The sequence below is a fragment of the Mastacembelus armatus genome, unplaced genomic scaffold (genome assembly GCF_900324485.2).
Source record: "Mastacembelus armatus unplaced genomic scaffold, fMasArm1.2, whole genome shotgun sequence".
NCBI lineage: Eukaryota > Metazoa > Chordata > Actinopteri > Synbranchiformes > Mastacembelidae > Mastacembelus > Mastacembelus armatus.
The window spans coordinates 910112-937758 of NW_022872940.1; the positions used below are offsets into that span (position 1 = coordinate 910112).

Here is a 27647-nt window from a genome sequence, read left to right on the forward strand (position 1 = left end):
CTTATTTCCTCCTACCTTTCCTTTCTTCAGTCTTTTCCTTCTAAGATTTCCTTGCTGTATCTTTCTTACTCTTTGTCTATTTCAATTTACACATTGAAATAAAAATTGTTCTCATATCATAAATTGTAAACCTTTATGTTTTTGTATTTCCTTCCTGCTTCCTTTCAGCTTTTATTTCACCCTTGTTTTTTTCTTTCAGTCAACCCTTTTCTCATTTTTCTCTATTTGTGCAGCTTTTACTAAACAGATTTTTCAATAGTCAGCATCTTTTTGGAAGATATCAGCTCTCCCTTGTAATTTCTTAAGAAATGACTATTTTTAGCTCCCAATGTAACTTGCAAAAGCAGAGATATGATTAAGGTAAGTGAAGAGGCGGATTTAACATTTAAAGTTCTGTAACACATTCAAGTGAACTGTAAATGTTTAACATTTAGGTGTCTGTTCACACATCAGTAACTTCAAAATAAGCAGTTCTCAAAGTGTATGCACAGATATGTTATTTTCATTATCTCAGCTCAATTTTCTGTTTGTGTACATCCAAATGATTATAGATAATTATATGACCACAAAAACCTTCATACAAGATGGGTTTCATACAAGATTCTTATCTATAGCTTTGCTTCTATTACTGAAATTAATAATAAAATTGAGTTCATAAATGTTAAGTTTAGGTGGCCTCCACTGTCATTTTACAATGTGTAAAACTCCAGGGTGTTTGTGTCATTGGGTGATCAATAAACTCATCAAATTCAGCTTGTGTGTTTTGGCCTGGTTAGATGCCAAGTGAGAGAGGCTATAAAATCAAAACCATTACAGTACCCACAGTTTGCTGAGCGTTTACATAAATTTGACCACAAGCCATTTCCAAGTACATTAATAAACTTAAACGTAATAACACGGCATACAGCTACTTCTCCACTTCAAACACGCTCAGGAACCAAAGATTCAGACACAAGTTGAAAAGCTTTTAATGCATCTCTATAGGAAGAAAACAACCGCTTTTTAACTTCTGTTGTGTGAACATATAGTATTCATGCCTCAGAATTCCAATAAATGCATTTAACCAGGCTGGCACTAAGGAGCAGGACTGGCTCCAGAGCTGCTCTGGTGGAGAGGTATTTTAGTGTTGCGCTCAGGAACACTAAAGTAGCACGCACTTATGGTTTGGAAATTCATACACATACATTGAAATAAAGCAGGAATACTCTCAAGATGGATTTTGCTTCAGCTCAACAAAACCAGTTTAGCTGTTTCCCCATTTCTGGTATCTGTGCTAATCTCATTAACCAGATCAGTGCTGCTTTTTCATAGGGTGAGTAACAGTCATGATGTAAACTGAACTGAACTGAACTAAACTGAACAAGATGACATGAGCCGAGCCCATTTGATATCTGATAAACACATAGATAAATTATGCTCAAACGAAACACTCAACGGAGTGTTTAAAGCTGTGAAACACCTTATCTAGAGAGTCATAAATATTTGTAACAAAGGACAAATCTCTAAAATTTAGATCTAGATATTGAAAATGTGTCTCCAGAGTGGCTTTCGAGTTTGATACAGTATGTAGTAAGTGTTGTGACAGACGGCCATAGCCACCTGCTGTGGATTTACTCGTCTAAAACCATCACATCCTATTTGTGACATGTTACAACAGGACTATAGTTTGGGTTTTTGTTGTGAAAAGCTGCCCCTATGTGAGCCAACCTTACATAATGGGGACAGGAAACCTGGCAGACACTGTATAGGGTGCTGTGGCACAAGCAACTTTTAAGAAAAAACAGTGACCTTAAATGGTGGCTTGACATTTTCATCCATTTGTCTCACAGGATACTCATCTTTTATTCAACACATAATTTAAACCACAGGCATTTAACTCCAGCCATTATGAACAATTATGTAGCGTTCCAATAGAAAATATTAAAGTAGGAGTGATGTTCTTCAGTAGAAGTACTCGAGGAAACAAAAGAAGCTAATGCACCGAACAAAACTAAGTTGTCCAGTAAAACATTGGCTTGTCCAAGAGAAACAAAGCATTTCAAAATTTCAAAGTCTCCGCAGCAAAAGCCTTGTTCTTAATTGATTCTTTCCTGAGGCTGTAAGTGTGCAAAGTTTTCCTGTTGACAAATAAAAATGGGTTCTGTTGAGCTCCTGTTTGGCTCTGACCACGTCAGACCACCACTGCACCAAAGGCACTTAAGCTTTTTAGGAGCGCAGCCATTCATTTGTTATCGAGTGCATCTGGGAGACTGCATATCTGCTCGCCAACAAAAACTTCTGAAGTGTGGACTGCTTTTGTTCACAAGCTCAAAGTAGTGATGAAGCCTTTTACGCACACAGATTAGTCACTGAAGCATTTTCTCCCCAGACAAAGCAGACAGGAGCAGTTATTACCTGAAGTTCATCATTCATGTTTCCAAACATATCTTCAAATAAATGCATATTATCCTACAGACATTTAATAAAAAAATTTTCCCAGACACCCCCAGAAAATTTTACAAAGCTGCAGAACTTGGAAAATTGTCTCTATGCGATACCAAGGGGCTTAATTTCATTTCTTTTCAAACTCAAGAGCAGCAAATTACTCTGATAAGACTAAATTCACCTCCATCCTCCTGTATGTTTTCCTCTGCAAGAGATAAGTTCAAATGAAATAAACTGAAATATTGTTAATCCACAGATCAGTGATTTGTTTTGATGGAGCAAGTGAATAAATATAGCAGTAAATGTGAGCTTTTCCTTAGTAAAGCTCACATTGGTTGCTAAGCATGTCTATTTGGACACAAACATGACATGATTTAAGGAATTTGTTCACATTGTCCAGCAAAGATAAAAACTGAACAGAAATCTGTTTGTTTGTTTGTTTGTTTGATTTCCAAGAATTTTATCTAGCCTTGGAAAAGGAGTCTAATAACATATAGGAACTATATAACTAATTTACACCATCTACACATTTCCTCTGCTGCTAAAGTTTACAACCCTACCAAATACAATATATCTGGCAAAGATTCCAAGAAGAAGACGCCAACCGGTCGAGGCAGATGGCCGCCCAAACTGAGCCCGGTTCTGCTGGAGGTTTTTTCTTCCGTTAAAGGGAGTTTTTCCTCTCCACTGTCGCCAAGTGCTGCTCATAAGGGATTTGTTGGGTTTTTTTGTAAAGTGCCTTAAGATGATTTGTATTGTGATTTGGCGCTATACAAATAAAATTGAATTGAATTGAATTGAATCTGATCCTCAGCTGGTCAGTTTTTAATCAAAGTTAACACAAACAGGAGGTAACAGCAAAAGAAAAACAAATCAACTTCTGCTTCCTGTATGAAATTATTGTTGGCTGGTAAAATCAGCTCAACTTGCTGCTCACCAAAAAGGAAATGGATTGTACATGACGTCTGCTGATGTTGACGCTCCTACGAGAAACATCAGATACGACTGCTGCTGTCAGCCGGCTCTGACCAGACAGAACAAACATGGCATGATGGGAAATGTTTAGCATGCAGAATATCTACCATTGATCTCCCATTGAGGGCTGTTTTCAGATTAGCCGAAAGGACGAGCTTTAATGCCACAGCTCAACTCTCAGGTTTCACAGCAGCTTTTAGAGGTCGATACGGGAGCCTGCAGGGGACATATGTTTGATGTGATGGATGGCAAAGCACTCAAAATGAATAAATAGAAGGTACATTAGCAATCAGCATCTTGTCCAGACAAACCCCATGACTGTAAGCTCAAAGTTGCCTTTTATTCTGGACAGGTTTTATGGAAGTAAAGGCAAAGTAGGAACTTGCTATAAATGCTCTACTCCTCTTTACTGTTGTTTAAAGTTCCTTCCTGCTATCCTCTTCTATAGTCACTTCACTGCCACAGCAAAATGTCATTACTTCAAATAATTACACATTTGTTTTTGGATAATGTGGGAGCCTGTTAATCCTGGGATGTAGTTTTAAAGAAGTCATCTCATCTTGTTGCTATAGTGGGAATCCACTTCCACTGTTACTAACCCCAGTTGGAAAAAAGTAAAGGTTTGCTTATAAATTTGGTCTGGTGTTGCACAGCTGTAGCTTTTTTTGTTATTTACTGGAATTAAAAGAAATAGAATAGAAAAGTAACTGTACTATATATGATCAATAAATGCATGTTTGTTTAGCCAAGTGTAAAAAGGAAATTTCTAAAGCTGAGAAGGGTCTTAAAAGCAGTGTTTTGGTGAAAAACACTGGATTTCTTACGAACAGGTAAGGCAGGACATCAGACTACAGCAAGTTGTAATCAGTTGTAATAATTCATAGCTTCAAAGAAAAACCAGATTAAGTAGCTACACAGGCTCAACACAGTGACCAGATGCTGCACTAATGTTACCCATTTAAAAAACAGAATGTGTTTAGAATGTGAAATATGAATAAATAATAAAATAATATTAGATTTATCCATACAGGAAAAGAAGAGGAAAGAAGACAAAAGATGTGTGAGAAGAAGAAAAGAAAAAGTACTACAAAGACAAGCTAGTGAGAAATATGAAAGGGCAAAAAAGAAACAAGTGACAAAAAGACAAGAAATGCCTAATTGCTTTCATGTATAGATTTGTCTCTACACAGTTAATTCATTATTAGCATATTATAAAAAATAGAATAAAACTTTAACACATCCACTGACATACAGGCTTTTCAATGTACTTGGAAATGATGTGTAGCTTTACTGTGTGTATGTGGGCTGCATGTACAGTTTCTTCTTACACACACATGTATGTGTGTGCATGTGCATATCCACATATTGTATATTTGTGTCCTGACATGATAAATAGTGTATACACCAGATGACCTCGGACGACCTCTGTGCATCACGTCTTGTATGCATTATGTCCCTGGTATAGTGACAGTACACATATCACACCCCAACATTGTGTATGTGTGTGTGTGTGTATGTGTCGTGCTGCAGTGATGGCTGGTATTTTCTAAATGGACTGGACAGCGTCATGTCCAATAGTGGTTACAAGTGAGGCCAATAAAGACACACACACCCTACAGAAAGTACTCGAACCAGGTCTTCTGCTACTGTCACCTTGTTTTCTAGTCAAGTGCTTTTGATGGTGGAGGATGTTACAAATGTCCTGTTTTTAATTTTTGGTCACATACTACAGGTACCAGGACCAGAGAGGTATTCCTTATGCACAGCAAAATCCAGACCTCTCTCATAGGACATGTTGTCATGACAACGAGTCTGTAAACTCTATCTACTCAGGAGCAGGTTTGTTCTACATAAACAAGTCCATATGGATCCATTGTTCTCATGCAAGCGATCCACTGACATTGGAGTGATTACAGTAAAACATGTTCAGAAAACATTGAAGATCAGCTGGAACCTTTCGCTCATGCCGACCTGTTTGTAATCGAACAGTATCATCTCAGTCGGAAGGGAATAATTTATTTATGTGGACTGTTAGTGCCTCATGTCAGGGGCTAGACAAAGAGGAGTGGGGCACTGTTTGTTGAGCTATTCTAAAGGAGTACCTGGCTCTGAAACATTTCCTCTGCGTTTCATAGTCTGCCAAAGGGAATTAATTGATGTGATGCCTATTATTAATAATAATGGCAGCAGGGCTAAGAGTAATACATTACAGTAAAACTAGTTTGCAGTTTCCTCTTACTTTTCTTTCACCTTTTCCCAGGCTCTTGTTGTGCTTGTACTTGCTCTGAATTTAATGCAGAGATTACCAAGTATTGGAATTCCATCACACACAAGGATTTAGATCATCATGACCAATAATGAGCAACTGTTAATATTCATAAATGATCCTGACATCTCTTGTATGACCATACAGCTGTGCACACGATTAATATTTAGTAATTTAGCATAAATTTATGTTAAGCAACATTTTGGATAGTCTATCCAGCTTTGTGCTTTTCTGGTGTTTCACCTGCATACAAATATAAATCTTGTAAATTCCTCATCTTTCTCCAGCAGAATCTCTTTGTCTGCTGGGGTGAAAAACTGTGCTCTTTCTTTGGACATTTGCGTTTGCTCATCGTGGTTTGAAGTTTACTCTGACAGCACACACTTATCTCAGATGATTGAATCAAACTTTTCTAATACACAGCTCCAATGGGGGTCAAAGAACGGGAATATACAGATAACCTTAGCCTGCATTAGAAAATCTCCATAACTCATCTGATCTTAGATCTCCCCCGGATTTATAGTTCAGTTCAGTTCAGTCACTTTATTGTCCCTAATGGGAAACTTGGTTTCCCAGGCACAGGCACAAAACAGAAACACTCAAAACGACAAACACAAACATGATACACACCTTAAAAACATAATAATCCTATAATAACAACCACTAAAATATTTAAAAGCACTAAAAGTAATTTTAAGGGTACAGATATTACATATAATTTAAAAGAGCTATTGTACTTGAAACAAAGGAGTGTACACTAGGTCATGAGCATAAAATTTCCCTTTGTGGAAATGTACTAGCTACAAAAATCTGTTTTTGAAATATTTCACATTTTTTTACTTAATGGTAGTAAACTTAAACTTTCAGACAGTAATCTCCCTACCAGTTCTAAAAGTTTCATCTATACTACTTCAGAAAAAGACTGATCCTAATGGAAATCATCCTTTTTCATCAGATGAGCCTTTAAATTGTAATTTTGGGTAAGAGTGTCGATTATGAACCCCTCCTCAGGCTGTTACAACCCTGTCATTCCCAGATATGAAAGGAAATTTTCTTCACAGGCTCTAACACCATGACTGTGGACATTATTCTTAATGGACCAGATCACAGCTGTTCCCTAAGTGAGTCATTAACACATTGTTTTAATTCTACTTTCTGTAATTCTTATCCTAATACCTGATGAGATTAGAGACCAAAATAGATGCTATAGGTCTATAAGATCATATCACATACCAAACCAGAGGCACAAAAAATCAGAAAGGATGGTAAACCTATGGGTTTATGATAAGAAAAGATAGTCCATCACAGATTATCGTATAGAAAACACTGTGAGTGAAGACGAGACATTTCATTTTAACTTGCTAACCTGCAGCCCTCCTTCTTTCTTCAGAGCTAGAATACACTAACAGACCTGATCAAATCTACCCAAACCCAATGTGTGAAAATTAATTACATCTATATACTGTACTAGTCACTTCGAATACAGAAAGTGAGGAGTTGGTACAATTTCCAAATTCACACATCCTATTCAAGTCTGATTTTTTTAAGTATATTCTTCAGTGTATTTTTCAGTATATTTAGCAGTTATTTCAATAAACCCAGCCTGAACCAATCACACATTAAGAACTTAATTTTTTTCAGGTACTGAAAGTCAATACCTGAAAAAATATCTAAATCAAATCTATAAAAAAAATTTTGTCAACCAGCAAGTGTCCAACCACTTTCAAAAAAAGGCTGCCTGGGCCAACAGTCACAGTAACAGATCTGAGTTTTCTACTCACCTTCGTCACTGATGAATTCCTCCAGGGACACCCAGGTCTTGTTGTTGCAGAAGAAGGAGGTGTTGGTGGTCAGGCTGTCGTTGATGCAGTGTTTTGTGCTGCGGATGCATTTTTGCCGGAGGTTTCCCATGAAGAGTTGCAGGCCAATGAGGGCAAAAACACTCAGGCAAAAAACTGTGAGGATCATCACATCCGCCAGCTTCTTCACAGACTGGATCAGAGCACCAACAATGGTCTTCAGGCCTTAAGGAATGCCGAGGACACAGGAATGCAGACAAGATTTCATAGATGAGTTGTTGACACGATTAACTTTCATTTAGGCCAGCTATATAAAAAGCGCTTAAAATAATTTAGTAGACTACAATAAATTATTCAAACAATTTCCACTCTCTAATTCAATTCTAAAGCCCCAATATGATGCCAGTGAAACAAAAGATTTTAAATAAACCACTAAGCTAATTAATGGATCAAATGCCCTAAAGATGGCAGCCACTTCAATACACATCACCACTAGGGCCAGTTCTTGCTAGATGTGGAAGGGTGGGCTGGTAGATATCTTATTTATTGGGATAAATTCAGAATAATGATTTATTTATTTATTCATTTAACACTCAGCATTAAATGACCATGATATGGACCCAAATGTACGTTTGGGGTAGCTATTTAATACCGGCTGGGACATTGCGTTTAAATTTAGGTCCAGTGAATTTGGGTGCATGAGGTGGACAGAGAGAGATTTATTTCTGAAGGAGGAGGTGGGGAAGATGGAGTCTGTGAAACAACAGTAGCAGCGTCGCAGCTGCCACTATCAGGCTTCCTTATAGGCACCAAAAATCTATGCACTGCACGCAAATACTACTGCTTGTTATCGCTCGTGTTCTTGTCTGTCAGAAACTGAATCTGCATCTCTGCACTGCAGATGAGTCGCGAGTGTGGAGAGCATAGAAGCTTTCAGCCAATAAAAACAGAGGAAATGGTGTTATTTTTTGATTGGTTGGGGCAGTCTGCAGCCATCCCTTAAACTTCTTAACATGCAGCCTGCCTTAGATCGCCTTCACCAAAGTATAAATCATAAAAACTAATAGATAAATTCTGTCTTTCACTAAGCCCACCCCTGCCCATGCCTGGATCTGGCTCCGATCACCACACATGCTTCCAGCCTCTTTGCAATGTTTTAAAACCAAAAATTTAACTCCAAACCTAAATGGAGTCAAAGCAACAGCAAGAGCCAACTTTCCGTTTCATCTGCTTCTGACTGGAACTTGTTCACAAGCTCCTGAAAACTGGGGCCCAACAGGCCATTGTGGCTGATGGGTCCCCCCAACAGTTCACTCGTCACTGAATCTAAGATTGGGGAGAGGTGCAGCAAGATGTTCCAGTGAGCCATGGTCTGCGATGTGAGTCACAACCACTGCTAGAGGGGCACTGAGAGCAAAAATGCATCCTGCCACCTTGCCCACCTCCTCAGCCTGGCCAAGGGGCAAGGATTTAGATCAGGTGCTAACTCAGAAAGAGAGTGACCCAGGATCTCGACATTGTTAGCCATGGCAGCAGCTTACCAGGCACACTGTTTGGGCCTATCTGCTAGCTTAGCTGCTAACACATCCTGCAAAGAGTGAAGACAGGGACTGCTTCAGTGGAGGGACAGTGGGGAATCCCCACATCATCAAGTGTGCCACCTGGGTGATAGAAAAGAAGGTTGAGACTGTGGCGGTGGTGGATGAACAGGGCCAGACACATGATGCGGGGCCAGATGCCGGAACACTGCATCAGTTAGGCCTTGTCTGGAAAATGTCAAGCATTTCATGCAGTAACTGTCTCAAAGCCAGCAACAGAGTAGCAGTGGAGGCCATCATAGCTTACTCCCACACTGGCTCCCAGGTTGGGAGAGGGTGCATTCCCTCAAAGGGGACCAGGGATGCAGGGGAGCTCATCTGATTCTGGGGCCATCATGAGTTTGAGCAGTAGTGATTCTGCCAGGTGGTGCCGAAGAGGTGGCGGTGGGAGCAATTGAGGGAGAGAGGGAGTGCAATAGCTCTGCACACCGGCGTAGCTCTGCCAGAGACAGCTACTTACAGAAGGAGCTCACTGCCCAGGGAGTCAGTGCCACGCCAGTGTGCTCAGCTCCTATGCTACTCACGCAGGTTGTCCCTGAAAAAGTAGCCACTAATGTATGGAGCAATGCTCTTCACTGCAAAGCTGAAGAAGAAAAGGAAGGGAGGATCCCATCTGAACCGTTGTACATATGTGGGTAATGCAGGCATGATTGAGGCACTTGGTTCAGGCAGTAATGGGGCCCACTCCTAGGAGGCGGAAGACAGTTTTCTCTTCAGTGCACTAGCGCGAGAACAAGACAGAGCTCATAACAATAGCCTAGAAGGCTGTGGCTAATGTCACAGAACTAAACATCACTATATTGTTTTGGTTTAAGTTAAACATGCAGATTATGGCGTGAACCTGAAGAGCAGCCATCTTTATGCATTAAAAGGAATACATTTTTAAAAAATAATTGAAAATTCATAAGAAATATACTATATCTACTATATATATGGCAACCTTAAGTTTTTCAAAAGTATTGCCACTTAGGTCTCATCACCTACATCAAAACAGGCAGGCAACAAACCCCCAGGAACATTTGACAACACAACACACACACAAACATATGGTAAAAACAGCAGGAACAGTGATAACAGAAAGTGTGAAGACAACTGTGCTCAGACAAATCTTACCAAATGAAAGAAGCATTTCGCTTGAAAGCCCTTATTTGTTTTAGTTAGCTCATTAGAAGTAGACACTACTGTTTAAATTTACACCTAACACTGCTCTTCTGTTGGCAAATAGAATCAGCTTGTTTACATAGTGTCCATAAGCTAACAAATGACTTGTTGTGAATATGTTCAGTTATGACTGCACACACTGCTTGTCACATGTTGCTACTATTATTATGGTTATGACATGTTTTAGACATTGTTATAACATGACCACTGCGATGGTGTTTTAAGGCATGTCAAACAGTTGTCAGCAATGCATGTTAGCATGTAGAGTGAAGACATACAGAGGCTAGCCAGCAGTTGAAAAGTTGAATTTTTATATTTGTCACAGTACAGATGAAATATATTGTGACTTAAAAGCTTCATCTGCGACGTGTTGACAATGAACAGCTAGAGCTTGGCCGTGGTTTCCATTTTCGGCTTTGTTTCTATTTAGCAAACTACTCAGACTTACTAAAAGTGGACCTTTATTCTTTCCTTGTTATTGGGAAATAGCATTGTAATAATCATTTAGGCAATATTAGCAGGCTTAAAACCTTGTTTATCTCAGCAATCTCTGGAAACACAGCAGTAAAGCAGGCCTATATTTTCAATTATGGCCAGTTGACAAACACAATTTTTTTCATCATTAACATAAATTCAATTATACGTGGGAATTTGGGTTCAATTTGTATCATCAAAACATTAAACAGTGAGCCTTTTCATTAAGCATTTGGAGCCATTTCCTTTTTTTACTCTTATAACAGCGCTCAACTCACTCCAGATCCTTCCAGGGTAAATTTGCTTTTTGCTAAACCTCTGATGTCCACACCAGAAAAACTTCTTTCTCTATTCACATTGCTTTAAAATGAATGCTATGAAGTTGATATTATATTGTTTTGTAGTATGCGAGATGAAATTTCAGTCACTCATTTAATGAGCCCATCACTTTGAAGCCAGGAGGAGTGTGTTTGATATTCACTCCCTTGTATTCACTTCCTCACCTGGGATGACAGAGATGGTTTTAAGCGCTCGCAGCACCCTGAATGTTCTTAAGGCTGACACATTACCCAGGTCCACAAACTCAGTCACATATCTGCAATAAGCCGGGAGACAGACACACAAAAACAGACAAACATAGAAGGGTTTGAACACACAATAACAATGATCCAACACAGAAGGAGAGCTAGAGGGAGATATAGAGACAGAGATACGGTAGAGACAGGGCAGACTGGATGATAACAGGAGTTTCAAGCCAGACACTCTGACTTTTAAGAAGGGGAAATCAGATGGTCAAGGTTGTCCACATGAACTGTAATTGGAGTCGAACTCAAGTCAAAGAAGGCTCTCAAGATATGGAAGGAAGGTTTCAATCTCAGCAATAACATTGACACTCAATTGTTTAGTTTTTTAGCTAATATTCTGGGTATCTAGTGTGAACTGGTGTCACCTGGACCAGAGAAATGCAGAAAAACAAAACCTAGCTTTTTGAAAAGAATTGTTACTGATTAATTTAAACTCAAGCAACTAGTCAGTCAAGTTTTTAGCCATAGAGAGTGAGACATCACTAGGCTAAAAAGTTAACTGAAGTTTATTATGTCTGTAACAAATATAACAAATATACATACATGCAGAATACTGTTGATGTTTATAGTATTTGTCATTTGTTAATACACTTGTATTTAGGACAGGAACAGGAAAATTGCTACAAAACAGTGAGATAATATGATTTAAAAAGCTTTTTTTTTTTCAAAATCAAGCTTGGATGCTTGTTGCTAAATAACTTAACTTATCAATTTCTCTTATAAGCTAACATTAGCATTGAGCCTAACACAACAAAACACACCCTCTTCACGTTAACACGAATTACAAATCTAACCTGATTAATAGCAGATGTCACATGAATATGACTGTTCTTCATAATGATCCAGTTAGACAGCGTTTTCTAGTTAGCCTAAAACTCTAAACTACCTGCAGCTCTGGTTGTAATTGATAGCAAAAAAAGTGAATACTTTAAAAGTATTAACAAAAAGTTAATAACTAAAGAGTTATCACATTATTAGCAAAAGTTGCCTGATATGGCATCATTGAGTATGCAAGTGCTGCATAGTTAGCTGCTCACCCTTGTAGATGAGGTGGTCAAAACTACCAAGAAGTTACAAAGACACCCAGAATATTACCAAGTATCCCAAACACAAAAGTGCTGCTGCCAGCGATTTTAAATCAAACGCCTCCAGTTATCATGTGTTCCGTTTAAACATATTTGACTTTCCTTCTTTGCTGTTTCTTTAATGCAGATCAGGTGATTTGACCTGTGACCCCTGACTGGGTAGAGGATGGGAAGTGGGCTGCTGCCGCAAAACATGGCAGGCATGTGACAAACAACAGCGGACGTTCACAATGACATTACGTCAACAACTTGGTTTTTTGTTTCAGGTTTTTTTTTGTTTTTTTCCCTTGTTCTTGGTGATGGCGAGGCCTTACCTGGGATAACTGAGATAGTTTTCAGAGCTCTCAGCACTCTGAAGGTTCTCAGCGCCTGCAGGTTCCCTACTTTGACAAACTCTGTTAACAGCCTGTAGGGAGGCAGTGTAGTCGTTGTCAACATACAACACAAGAAGACAAACACAGCAGCATCTGAAAATACTGTAGAGATTAGTACACTCCTGATGTCCTAGAGTGCCAAATGCACCACCTCCCAAACAATGGACCCTTTTCACATGATGCCAGGCAATGTCTCTTGTCACTCCCAGTGCTCAGTAAAATGACAGATTTCACAAAGTGTAGAGCAGCTGCCACAAATATAAGTATTAAATTGCTTGTGGATAAGTTTACATTAGCATCTTGGTCTAAATTTGGCAAATGCTATAAATTAATGTTCTTTTTTGAAGTTGAAAGTTTTAAGTTTCTCACTGATGCCAATTCTAATGCTTCCTTTGCTCAGTGGAGTATGTGGCCAATAAGATGCCCTCATTATTTCATGTTAACAAATGTTAACAATTCCTGTGAGTAATTTAATCTGTTTAAAAAAAAAAGTGAAACTTGAAGATACTTCACAAATAACAAAATTGAAGTGATAACATTGGTGTTGTCTGTCCTTGGACTTAGTTAATGCAAATACGTCTTTTAAAGAAGATGCATTTTTCACTTCAAAGAGCTCACATAACACACCAAGACTATACATTATATGTGAGTATGTTGAATTTTGAGCACATATTTATATGTTACAGACTAATATTTTAACTCGACATTACTGTTCCCCTGCTTGTGCACAGAAATAAAGATACACCCCAACCCGAAGAACAATATTCACTAATGGTTGAGGCAGTAATAACAAATAAAACAATTTTTTGCTGAACAAACATGATTTAAAATGATGTAAATGTGTAAATATTATTATCTATGTGTTGACGTTTGCCTTTTAATACAGCTTTAGGGACATTTTAGAGCTCAAAGCTGGAAATGCAAATGCGTCCTGTACCCTCAAAAAGAGAACTTCAGTTCCAACCTGTACGTATTTTCCATAGCAGTTACTTACATATGGCACTGTTTGTTTCTCACTCTAAAATGCACAAAAACCTGATGATGCCCTTTGAGTCTAACCAATTACGCACTACCCAAGTCCACACCCTTCACCAATATAACATGAAGATATTCACAAGCAGGAATAATGGAAAATTAAAAGTGGCCATTCCTTTCAAAAGCATTTTTGCCACATTTCTTCAATTTCTCTTTGCATCAGCCATGTTCACAACATAAAATAAAACTCCATCATCAGTGGTAGCATCAAGCCTGAAAGAGTCATTTCGTTAGGTCTGAACAAAACCATTGGATGGCTGACCTGCCTGGTTGTTGCCTAGTTATTTCAGGGCTGCCAAGTCTCACGCATTCGCCGTGAGCGTCACGCAATTCAGCCAGTTCACACGCACTCACGTCATACCTCACTGAGAATCCCAACATAAATATGCCTTCCATATTTAGCTTAGCACACACTGCCGCTGTGGAAAGCAAATGAAGTGCTGTGAATTCAGGGTAACGTAGTAACTACACAAGAGTTTGAAGACAGTTTTCACTCTTGGGCCAAGGCAAGGGAAACCTTGCATAAAAGGTTAATGTACATAATCACAGACCTTCTGTCAGTTTAAAGTTTGTTAAAGTCTGTAGCATCCAGCTAGTTGTGCTCACAATGTTCTGTGCAGTGTTGGCCTTTCGTTTGGAAGTGAAGTGATCGTCTCTGTAAAGGCAGGATTTGCAATGAAGAGAGTGTCATCAAACAGTGTAACAACAGATTGCCAGTTCAGAATGCTATCTTAGAGAAAATGCTAGTCTTGTGAATACGAGGTGCTGTAATTTATCTTAACAAAAACATTCTCCCCAAATGTTTAAATACTTTTTTGGGTGCACAATAGGTATTTAGTTATGAATTTTTTCTTTCTTTTTCATTGCATCTGTCTGTTCTTTAGATATCAAGGAAGACTTTATTCATCCCCAAAGGGAAATTCAGGTAGTCTCGTAGTTAATTAATAAGTCAGTAGTCAGTTGTCATCTGTCATTGGCTAAGGTGTTTTAGAGCCTAATGGCAGTCGGGATGAAGGATCTCCTGTATGGTTCAGTCCTGCAGCTCAGTGAGGTGAGTCGTCCACTGCAGCTGCTTCTCTGCTCCATCAGGATGTTGTGAAGGGGATGGCCAGTGTATTCCAGGATGGACTCTACCTTTGTCTGTCTGCATCTCTGCACCACAGCCTCCAGTGAGTCCAGCCTCATTCCAGTCACTGAACCAGCTTTTTGCACCAGTTTGTCCAGCCGCCTTGCATCCTTGTGTTTTATGCTGCCTCCCCAACAGACTGCAGAATAAACAGCACACTTGCTACCATCCATCCATCATCTGTACCCACGTATTCCTATTTAGGGTCATGGCAATCTGCTAGATCCTATCCCAGCCCTCTACGGGCAAAAGGCAAGGGTACACCCTGGACAGTTCGCCAGTACCTACCATAGTTTGAAGCATCTTTTTCTGCCTTAGGAGGAAAAGTTGTGTTCCAAAAAGTCCAACCTTTTGTCCAGATGCACACCTAAACAGTGGTAGGCTTGCACCACTTAAATGTCCGCACCACAGATGTTGAGTGGACCAATTAACTTTGTCTTCCCCCACTTCCACCCTCATCTGAGATGGTATTTTCCAGCTTCTGATTGACTGAACACACTTGATCCAGGTAATCAACAGTGAGTAAATCAGGAATTTTTGGAAAACAAGCAGTTGCCTTTTTACTGGAGGAACCACTAATTTACATGATGGGAGACCTGGCGCTGGTCCCCATGAGAAAGCCACTGTCCCCACAATGTGACAGTGTAAGCAGGATTCAGTTCTGATGTTAAAAAAAAATTATAAAAATAAATGCTTGGATGAATTTGTCTGTTTTAATAAAATCTCACTCTGAGCCTTTGGTGAAACTTGGCAGCCCTGTTATGTACAGTATATATTAGCTCAAAGCTAACGTTAGCTAGGTTACATCTTAATGCGTCATGACAGTTGCTGCGATCCTCTTCTGAACGCTTTCTCATGGAAAAAAAATCACTAACGATACTCATGCGGTTCAGGGTCGTGTGTTCTGAGAAGTGACTTTGGAGAGCAGTCAGAACAACAAAGGTAGGATTTCTTTGGTTATATACTGTCAAAAGTGAGATTTCTGTCTGTTAAGATTGTCATATTGTGATAAAATTGTGATAAACTAACTTGAACATAATGTTTGCAAGGATTTGCCAGCTTCCTTGTATAAGTTTAATGTCCATGTGTTGCACATAGTTAAACGTGACTTTTTAAAGTATTCATAATAATTATTGTAGCTGAGGCCATAACTAATATTATGAGCATCATGCCATCCCCAAATGTACCTGTATAGATGAGTAATCAGGATAAGAATTGATCATGAAATGATGTGCACTTTCAGTATATTAACCAGTGTGTTGTTTATGGGACACTGCATAAACACTGCAAGTAGGTGGTGTGTTTTATTTATAAGATTTATAAGTGTAATCAACAAGGTTGAAGAACAGTAAGACTTTTAATTTTGTTGCAGTATTTTTGATCTTTGGGGTGAAAATGAGTGGTATGTGTTAAGAGGTTAACAAAGATTTTTTTGGGTGGTTTCAGGTTAGAAGTAGTGCGAGACAACCAACACTCTGAAAAATATTTTCTGTGAGAATCAATGTCCGTTTGTTTCTGTCCTTGAGATACACCAGAATGAAATCCCAAACAGGAGAGATAGATTTAGACTGAATCAAAAGAGGCTGTGAGAGCTGTAAAAGTAGCCATTTTGGATTCCCCATTAAAATGAGTCACTTGATCCCAAGCTGCTAACGGCCCTCCATTACCGCTCATATTTCAATGGCTCTGACTGGCAGGCTGATTGAATCACACTGGAGGCATGGAGAGGAAGGCACAGTTGCCTGAACAGGCTGTTTAGATGCAGAAAGAGATGACCAGGACATGGAACCATTGACGACCAGGAACACTTCACAGTAAAAAAGCTCAAGGATCAGTTCTGCTGTGGTTGTAATGTTCATGAGTTGTGCTACAGATTAGACAGTACATGGATTTTTACCTACTTACACCATTATCTATACATTGGTCTAGACAGTCCAGAGGACAGAGTGACTTGGTTGTTACTTGGTTTTAAATGAATTAATGACTACTTAAGAAAGTGATTGAGGAGTACATTTTTCAAGATCTAATCCAGTGTGCAGCTCTTCTCACTTGTCACATCATCAGTTTAAGATTATGACACAAGTCTATTGGGGTGGGTATTTCCAAAAGTAACACTTTTCATTTTAAGATTGTTGTCAGGGTAAAAAAAAAACAAAAAGGAAATGCAAATTATTGTGAACTGTATTTGGAGTCAATCTGAGAGGTCACACAGTCAAAAGGTATACAAAAAATTATTTTTTGGAATATGAGGTTATGGATTGAAGGGGGTGTCAGCTGTGGAGCCTCTGGATGTTTCTTCTGGAAGATTTTACAGTTTAATAAAGTTGATTATTATCAGACTTAATGCCAATTAATTGGCAGAAGGTGTGTGTAAACTGCTTATGCAATAATTTTTATAAAAGCTATTCATGTTTCATGTGAGTGGTGATCATTGGCACACTGGCAGCTTCACTGTATTCACCATTTAAATGCAGCAATGACAAATTTTTGCCTTGTGTTTTTTGGACAAATCACACAAAATCACAGTCTCTGATTTTGCTAAAGTTACAATGTTACTCGTCTCCAAACAGCCATAAACTGCATGTGTAATTCCAGAGGATAAGCACAAATCTTTTTGTATAATTTGCAATAATTAAAAACTTGTATTCTTGTTCCTACTTGAGTTGCAAATGCAATTTGCTTGGCATTAAGTCTAAATGCACCTACAGCATCTGTGTCTGTTTTCTAATGTAAAGCAAAAGAATCTGATTCAGTGGAGTCCAGTGGAAAATAAATGGCAAAAGTTGATGTTCAGATTGACTAGAGACTTGTTTCATTACTGTAGTAACTCCGATGTTGTGATGATTTACTGCTGATTCTATTATGCTGGAAAGACATTAAACATTGCACCTTTAATGCTGTGAAAACAACTGGGGAGTCTGTTGCTGCTGATCTGGTGACAGCAGCCATTAACATGTCATTACACCAGCAATACCAGTAACACAGGGCAGGCTGAATGTATGTGTGTGTGTTGAGGAGGGGAGGGCAATGGACTCTGTTACCATGGGAATCCTGACTTGGTAGGAGGGGATGAGAGCATCAATCAGATGTTTAGTGTGTGTGTGTGTGTGTGTATCAGGAGGGGTGTGTCTATTTACTGACCATCACTCTGGTTTTAATAAAGCCCAGGCACAGAAGGGTGATGTGTCAGGGGCAAAGTGTGTGTACAGTATGTATTTGTAGGTACATACATACATAAATGGACATACCATGTCAGGATGGTTTGTGTGTGCGTGTGCGTGTGTGCGTGTGTGTGTGAAGTGGTGACTTATGTGTCCCTGTCATGCTAAAGATCCATCTGATCACAGGACGGCCCATGGTTCAAGGACCAAGGGTAGTCACATTGTGGGTGTGTATGTGAAGCTAAATGAGAGATCAACGATTAGTGTAGATTTACTTTTCCAACGTTCACATTTACTGAAAGTGCTTAAAAATTTCATTCAGTTTCCCAGAATATCTTTTACAGAGCAACTAGAAAATGCCTGTGAGTTTAGTATCTTGAGAATAATTAGCAATTTACAGTGCTCATCCACAACATTAAAACCACCAGCCTAGTCCCTTGTGCTTCCAAAACAGCTCTGACCCTCCCCCAGACCTCTGAAGGTGTCCTCTAGTATCTGACACAAAGATGTTAGAATCAGACATTTTAAGTCCTGTATTGTGAGGTGGGGCCTCCACGGCTCAGACTTGATTTTCACATTCCTTCTGATATGGGTCAGCACAGGGGTTCTGACTCATCTGCTGCTGCACAGCCCCACATACCCTCACGTGACGCCTGTCTGTCACGGTCACCATCAAAGGACCATCTCACTGCTACACAGATGGTCTTTTTTTACAGCTGGGCCCTTCATGTGGTCAAACAGTAAAACAAAATGCTATTGATGCCCTGTGACTGTAGAAAACAGTGAAAGTGATCATTGGTGAATGCTTTAGTCATCATGGTGCCCAGTTGGACTTTCTGCTTTTTTCCTTTTTTTATAATTACAAAGAGCTCTTCACATGAGTAATACAGAGGAAAGTTTGCTGTTACTCACTGAGCGAAACATTACACATTTCAAATACAGCAACCTGATCAGAGGTCTGCAATTTTAGGTTTTTCTGCAGGTTGTGCTACAGTAGCTCTTCTGTGGGACTGGAACAGATTGCTTTGCTCGATACACTCATAAGTGAGCCTTGAGCACTCATTATCCTGTCCCCGCTTCACAAGTTGTGCTTCCTTGGACACTTTTGGTAAATACTGACTATTGCAGGCTGGGAAGTCATATTTGTGATTCGCATATTTGATTTGGCTTAAATTTTACGTCGGATGCCCTTCCTGACACAACCCTCTGCATTTACCTGGACTTGGGACTGACACATGAAGACACTGGATTGTGCCCCCTTGTGGTTGCATGGAGGAAAGTGTCAGGTGTGATGTGTGACAAAAGAGTGTCAGCAAGAATGAAAGGAAAGGTGGACAAGACAGTGGTGAGACCAGCAATGTTGTCTGGTTTAGAGACAGTGGCACTGAGACAAAGACAGGAGGCAGAGCTGGAGGTAGCAGAGCTGAAGATGTTGAGGTTCTCTCTGGGAGTGACGAGGATGGATAGGATCAGGAATGAGGACATCAGAGGGACAGCTGATGTTAGATGTTTTGGAGAAAAAGCCAGGGAAGCCAGATTGAGATGGTTTGGACATGTTCAGAGGAGGGACAGTGAATACATTGGTAAAAGGATGCTGAGGTTAGAGCTGCCAGGAAGGAGGCCTAGAGGAAGACCAAAGAGGAGGTTCTTGGATGTAGTGAAGGAGGACATGAGGATAGTTGGTGTGGGTGAGGAGGAGACAGAGGATAGGGTTAAATGGAGGCAGATGATTCACTGTGGAGACCCCTGAAGAGAGCAGCTGAAAGGAGAAGACGAAGCAGACTGGGAAAGCCCAACAACACCTGCCGTTTCATAGACGCCCTGAACCAGTTCGGACCATCAGTTTGGACATTGTCAAAATCATTCAAATCCTTGTCAGTTTTTCCTGCTACCAAAACATCGGCTTAAAAACTGACTGCTCACTTTCTGCCTAATTTATTCTTCAGCTGTCATTGTAATGAGATAATAGTGTTATTCACTTTTCCTGCCTTTCTTTTATGGCTGATCAGTGTCTTTGCAGGTTCCTTTAAGCTAAGTCATGCCTATTGTCTTTAAAGAGAAGAATCATGATACTGATATGTTGTTCTGTTGTGACATTTCTAAGTTCAACAGTTTATGGAAGTCAGTTTTCAGAATTGTAACTTTTCAAATCAAACCTTTTCAAAACTTCTCATTTTTATAACATTCAAGGAAAATGTATATTGAATGTATATTTAGAGTGAGCCACATGCGCACAAATGTCATAGGAAATATTTTTAATAAATTAGTCATTTGCATAATAAACTTATTTAATTTACTCAAGTTAGTAAAGACTCTCCAATTATCAAGTGGATAATTGATCCTCCTGAATTATGGAATCAAGCCATGGAATTACTTAATTTAGCTTTTCAAATTAATGCCATTCATTTGTCTGAATTGTCATTACAGTCTCACTGTTTGCTGCTAAAAACTGACCTTTTCTGACAGATTAGCAACTAACTAACTATATAGACATTCTTTATGGCATTAAGTTATTGATTTTAGGCAATCAACAGTATGGCAGAAAATAATAATAACAGATGAAGAACAGCTCAATCAGTCAAATTTTTCATTTTAGACAAATTCTTATGTAAATAACAAGTCACACTTTTTTTACTCCTCTGGCTTATCCTGTGATTTATATGTGTATATTTACAGCAATTTTGTGGAGCAGTCACTCGTGTTAGATGGAACTCTTGACTCAATTGAAGATAACTTTGTACCGCAGAACAAATAAAAATGTTTATGTTCATGCTAAACTCTAACTACGAGTGTAACACAAGTGAAAAAAGAAAAAGAGCTATGCTGCAGATTTCAAAGTGCAGGTAATAAAGTCTGCAGCTGAAACAATATCTGGAGTGAGTGTCGAGATTCAGACAACCTGAGAGAGGAGGAGGAGATGCTGTTTCATCTCAATCATCAAAAAATGAGACCAATTTATACTATAACTGGTACAATTAGAAATGCGCCTCACACACGAAAAGTGACTAATATATGTTTTTTCTGTTCAACAAGGCTGTTTTTGCTAAAAGCAACTTATACTCTCATGCGACTTATAGCCCAGAAAACATGTTTTTGTTTTTTTTTTTGGCACAAGTGGAAACCTATTCTCTTAAAAATTACATGTATATAGAGAAATAATTTCTATCAGTGGATTTTATAAGAGACCTGTCCAGGGTGGACCCCTGCCTTTCACCCAAAGAGAGCTGGGATAGGCTCCAGCAGATCCCTGTGACCCTGGTTCAGGAATAAGCAGGTACAGATGATGGATGGATGGATTTTGTAAGAAACAAACAAAAGCAACATGTGTCTATGGAATAAGCATACGTGGCTACAGTTAGGAAAGATTTATGGCCTTAAATATTTAAAATTCAATAATTGTTTGCATAGTGAGTCAGGACATGTTCCCTTTTTAAAACATTTGCCCAAAGCCACCATTTCTTGTAATGCTTAACTTACAACTTAAACCTAAAAACAAGCAGGGTGCACAAGGTGACACTCTGTTGTCCAAGTGGTGAGCTTTATGCACTCAACCAGCTTTCTCACAATTACTTCACTGGAAATAATGTTGCCAGTGAACATAATACAAGCAGCAGTTATGCTTCCTCCTAATTGTATTCGGCAAAGATATTTAATAGAATATAAATCTAATTTGCAGTGGACAGTCTGGATAAGATGTCACTGTGTCTTTATTTGGTCAGGTATTCACAGAAAGGAGAGACTGAATCTGAACTACAGAACGCAGGCAGAATGTAAAGTACTGTACATCACCAGCAGATATATGTTTTAAGTGGCAAGTGTTTTAATGGTGAATTTGTCCTTTAAGTGAAGCCATTTTTCCCCACTAAGAGATTTGGTAGCAGGTCATCAGGGTTGTATTATGTAACTTAGCAGAAACGGCATCCCACGATCTGAGGGCACCTTCATCAAGATGTTTCAATTTATCAAGCAGCTGCAGCAGAGGTGATACTGCTTCATTACACCGTGCAGTAACCTCCAAGCCGAGCCTTGGGGTCAGTTATTGATCTGATTGGTTCATTGTGATCGTTTATCTTCCCAGCGGTGTCCCTCGCCACATGCCTCCTGCTCCTCAGCTCTCTGATTGATCGCCGCCTGATCACTAACCAAACCAAACCACAGCAATTTTCCATCAGTGAGTCAATTACCTAAGTGGACAGGTCACGCTCTTTCTTTCTGAAACAAAAAGGCAGTCTGTCGCTCACAGAGTGGTTGTCACTAACAGTGTTCAGAGGAAAAAGACTCAGAGCTGCAGTTTATTTTCATTGTTTTCTCTGACTTGAACTGACAGTCTGACATTTTTATTTATGTCATTTAAGTGCTGAGTGAGTTTAGAGAGCCTTCAACTTTTCATACCTGTAATTTGGAAAATGCATGGTTGTCACAGAGAAAACCACTTTTTTTCTTTTTTTCTATTAAAGTGCTGAATAAAGTCACCATATTAATCAAATGCATCATCCAGTCCAGAAATATTCATGTCCCACTTTAGACTTATTATGTTTCTGCTGCATATTTTGCTCACTTATTGGCTGTTTTGTTGTTTTTTTTATGTGATTTTAGTCTAGTAACACTGGTAACTCTGCTTTTCCTATTTAAAGAGCTTGTATGAAGGAAAACAAAAAATGAGCTCCAACATGATTTGAGTGATGGCAAAGGTCTTCTGCTGCTGTTAAACTACTAAACTCTATCTCTGCTGTTTTTTTAAGTTGTTTAAGTTTTAATCTAAAGCCTTGAGATCAAGTGGTGTTAAAACTGTCATTGTCTAAATTAGTTCATTTCAAGGACACTATGACATTGAATATTTGAGTATTGGCTACTAAAAAAGATTTTATTACTTAGCTAAAGTTTAAGGAATATAAACAAAAAACAGTCATGTTAAAGTACAGTTTTAATTTACTGTAGGTCTTATTCACATTCAGAACTTATGGCAGCAGGTGGAAACACTGAGCCAGTGGTTAGCACTATTGCCTTATATATCCAGAAGGTTTTGGGTTGGAGCCTTTGTTGGACCCCTGGTTTTTTAAGTGGCGTTTGCATATTCTCCCTGTTTGCATGGGTTTTCTCCAAGTAATCTGGCTACCTCTCACAGTAAAAACCCAAACAGGTTAGGCTGACTTCTGAGTGCAAATTACTAATAGATGTCTGTCCTTGTGTCAGCCCAGGTATCCTACAAAGGTCTGGCCTGGGATCAGCTCCTATGACCTCATAACTATCTACAGGATGGGTGGTATAGATAATAGATCGCAGTCTGTCTAATTAAAAATCAGTCTCCTTAAACACCCATTTGTATCCACAAAAGGAACCTAATACAGGCCTGTGCCTAGAAAATAATCAGGACCAAAGAGAAATCAGTGAAGACTGACTTCTTCTTTATTTCTGAAAAGCTAACGAACCTGAGAGATGTCTTATATCTTCAAACAACCACCTGTAACAGGTGTCCTACTGGCACTGTGTTTTCGAATCAATGAATCGGCACACACAAGATTACGCATGACATGCTGACGTAGGACATTGTTATGTATATTGTCTGGAATGCACTCAGGTTCAACCGCTTGTCTGGTAAGGTCTGGTAAGGCCTGATAAGGTCTGGTAAGGTCTGGTAAGGTCTGATAAGGTCTGGTAAGGCCTGGTAAGGCCTGGTAAGGTCTGGTAAGGTCTGGTAAGGCCTGGTAAGGTCTGGTAAGGTCTGGACATGTGATGTTGTTAAGTTTGCAGGGCGTTTTAGTAAATGTGTCCTAAGAACTACTGGTCACTATCTTTACATTCGAACATGCTGTGGTGGCAGCAGCATTTAAAAATACCAGTACAACAACAACAAAAAAAAAGTTTAGGTTCATTCAAAATGAACAAAATTTAAATTATAGAAATATTATCAGCTAAATGTTATCAGTTAATCAAAATAAGTATTATGTAAATGTGGCTCACTCAATATTTGTTATAATAAATCTAATTAATGGCTTATTTATTCTTACTGATAAAATAATTTGTATCCAAAATTTTAATACTAATATAGCAACTAACTAACTATAACCAGTTCAAATACCAATATTAACACCAATGCCAAATGCCAACATTCAAAAGAAGTGAAATAAAAATAATTCATTTGTTCTGAAATAGAGGCAGAAATGTAGACTAGCATGCAGTGGACGAAAAGTATACAATGGAGTGTATTTAAATACAGTCTTGTGTCACTTTCACCACAAGAAACAAATGCTAACCACCAGAAGTTATTTTTAAACTCCCCAGACTTGTGCTAATTAAGAGTATCAGTGATATATCACACTGTAGTCTGAAGTTTATTTTCTGTTCTTCAGCCTAGAGTGTTCGGACTGACAGCACAATGAAATTATAAGTTCTGTAGTGAGAAAGCAGCAGTTCTCCTTACTTTGCAAATGTGTTTGAACATAATAAATACACTTCTGCTTAGCTGTGAAAACTGACTTACCTCAGCTGCAGAGACAGGCTTGCATTAGTCTTTAATTTTAATTCCACAGACCTAATCCCATCAGCACAACAATACAGTTGTGTCATGTAACTCACCACTCTGCAGTTTCTGTTCTCATTTACTGATTAACGCCAGTCATTTCCACTTTGGAGGAGTTATCCTGCTGAGATGCTTCACATAAAAAGCCTTCCACTGACAGGAACAGCACAATTGTGACATTTTCCTGGTGGGCTTTTAATAAAAAAAAAAAATACATCTATAGAAGTGTTAATTGTAACTTGACACCAAATAAAACTAAAATAAGGTAGTATATATGTGAATAAGATGTTTGGTGACCTTTATGTGACTCCAGTGCGTGTTTTTAAATGTTTGTGGGTCATCTTTATATGTTTATTTTTTTTAGCCAAGCTGCCATTGTGACTCTGTATCAGCAACCACAGAAATGTATGTTTCTTAGAGAGGAACCCTGTTACTACTTTTCTGAAACATTTCTGGGGTGAATTTATTCCAATTCATTGTGCTTATATTTTTCAGAAAACAATACTCTCTCACTTTCATGTCTATGTGCTTTTTCAATTAAAGCATGGTTTAGAAATGATTAGCTAATCATTGCTTCTGTTTTTATTTACATTTTACACAACACTGACTTTTTGGAAACAGCGTTGTAGCATAGGGGCATTACGTAGCATGTGCTAATAAACAAAGCACATAGAGAAAGAGGAAACCCACACAGTAAAGGAAGCTGCAGAAAAACAAAAAGGTTTTGCTGGCTGGTGGCACAAAGGTATGCTTAAATGCCCAAAACTGATTAATTTAAGCAGCAGCCATATAAACACACCTCTCTGATCCAAAGAGGTCATGGTCCAGACAGGTCCTGATCCAGAGAGGTCATGATATTAGTCCAACTTTGCATTTTTGCCCCACTTTTTAAAATATTTTATTTATCTTATTTTTGTCTCAGTCAGTTTTTTCAGATATAAAGACAGATATCTAGACATCAACTTCCCAACATATTCCACTGGTTAAAAATAATCTGTAAAAAAATGAAGCCAACTGTGACACTGCCTTTATATTCCTGGGTCAGTGCTCTCTCAACACAAAAACCACTGCTACACCAGTGGAGTGGTTTCATTATAATGAATGAGAAAGCTAGTGCAGGTGCTTACAATGAAAGGTGCTTGCAGTGCAGTTAAAGGTTCTAATAGCTATCAATGAAGTTGTTAAAGGTTTTTATTTTTATTCTGTGCCTTCATTTTTTGTCTTTATTTCTGCAAATCCCTGCTCTTCATAAACAAAAGGGCAGTGTCAATTTTTCGGAGTTTCATTTTAAAATGTGTGCAAGGGGAAGACATCTGGGTAACACCAGGTCATTTGTCCTGGGGCTTGTTCAAGGGCCCACTAACTTTTAAGTAATCTACTGAAGTAATTTGTTAAAAATACATCGTTATAAAAACATTGTATAGGAGCCTACTAGTTGTGAGTCACATAAAAGCTTGTTATTTATATCATACTAATTTTCCTTGGAAGAGTGATCAGAACAATTTCACTTTCCGTCCGTAAAATGCAAAAAAAGGGTTTGATCTGTCACCTACTGTAAGGTCAACATTTAACATCCAGCCTGCTCCTCCACACCTCCAGTAAATGTTTAAAAATGCCAGTCACCAAAAACTGAAAAGAAGTCACAGCAGAGATGCAAGGGCCTATTTAAGTGAGGGCCTACACAACCTCATTACTACTAACTGAGAACAAGTTGAGTATCCAGTCAACTAACATTAGCTTGAACATCTAGCCAACAGTTATTAACAGCCTACTAACCACCGAGCTTTGCCTTTAATGTCCAAACAGGTGAGTCTTCGGATGGTCTATGTTTTCCATGTATATTGACGTAAAGTATGTTCATTCATTAAATTAGTTTGTTATCAATTTCCCATCATTTCAGTAGTGGAGCTACAGTTTTAATCAGTGTGCATTATGGCCAGTCAGCAACCTGTGCATAGTCTGGGGAAGGATTGGGGGGCCTTTGAGCATCATCTTATTGTAGGCATGAGCAAGCCAGTCAGCGGGCTTGGATATGTGTGGGTGTGACTGTATATGTGTGTCTCACTTACGCCATGACAATGACACTGAAGTCAAGCCAGTTCCAGGGGTCCCTCAGGAAGGTGAAGGGTCCCACACAGAAACCCCTTGCCAGGATCTTTATGACAGACTCAAATGTATAGATACCTGTGAAAGTATACCTGAGTAAGGGGTGGGAGGAGGGAAATGAAAGGACAGGGAATGAATAGAAAAAGAAAGGACATTAGGGGAAAGAGAAAAATAGAAAAATGGGCAACAATGGGGAGGGAGGAGGAATTTTAATAAGGGCAGAGAAATGGAGAGAGGAAAGGATGTAAGAGTGAAAATGAGAAAGTTAAATAAAGCAATGAGAGAGGGAAGGAAGCAAGAAACAAGTAAAAGAAAGTGGGGGAAAATAAGGAGGAGAGGAGGAGAAATAAGAAAAGATGGACAAAAGTAAAGTAGGGAAGAGAGAATAAATACAAAAAAGGAGAAGGAAAGAGGATGGAAAGGAATGGCAGGAATACAAGGGATATGGTGAAGAGAAGGAAGAGAAGCAAATATAAAGAGTAAAAAAGTAGTGAAAGGAAAAGAAAAAGATGAAATGGGGGAGAGGATGGAGAGAAGGAGTGCACAGAAGGTTTAAGGATAAAGAGGGAAAAGGGGGGTGAGGAGCAGTAAAAAGGAAGAGAATGAATGTTCATAAAATCAGCAGAGCCTCAACTCAGTCAAACACCCTTCACTTATTTATTTTGTCCCCAGAAACAACTCTGACCCAACACAAGTCAACTCAACCATACAAAGACAGACAGGCAGGAGAGAGGGAGTCAGTCACGTCAGCTATGACCAAGCAGCAGCAGAAACCAACACAGCTGAAAGCCAGAGGTGAAAGGCTTATATTCCAACCCTTGTGCAACCCAAAGCATTTTTATGTGCAAAAATACAAAACTAGTGGTTGCATACTAATTTATTGGGACAAGGGCTGACTGATTTACTGAGTGTGATGTACATTTGGATGATATGTTTTCATCGAGACAACCCAAGATGTA

General features: G+C 38.9%; 1 protein-coding gene and 1 pseudogene across 1 annotated transcript in view; one reads left to right on the forward strand and one right to left on the reverse strand.

Annotated features, from left to right (window-relative positions):
- The window catches only part of LOC113143885 (zinc finger protein 208-like), a 905597-nt pseudogene that overhangs the window by 709976 nt on the left and 167974 nt on the right, over nucleotides 1-27647 (forward strand).
- The window catches only part of LOC113143883 (sodium channel protein type 4 subunit alpha-like), a 240378-nt gene that overhangs the window by 149667 nt on the left and 63064 nt on the right, over nucleotides 1-27647 (reverse strand). The window contains exons 6-8 of the mRNA XM_026329485.1: nucleotides 26652-26780; nucleotides 11201-11292; nucleotides 7447-7689 (exon numbers count right to left, since the gene is read on the reverse strand). Of these exons, the coding sequence (XP_026185270.1) occupies nucleotides 7447-7689; nucleotides 11201-11292; nucleotides 26652-26780 (464 nt within the window). The remainder of the gene's footprint in view (nucleotides 1-7446; nucleotides 7690-11200; nucleotides 11293-26651; nucleotides 26781-27647) is intronic.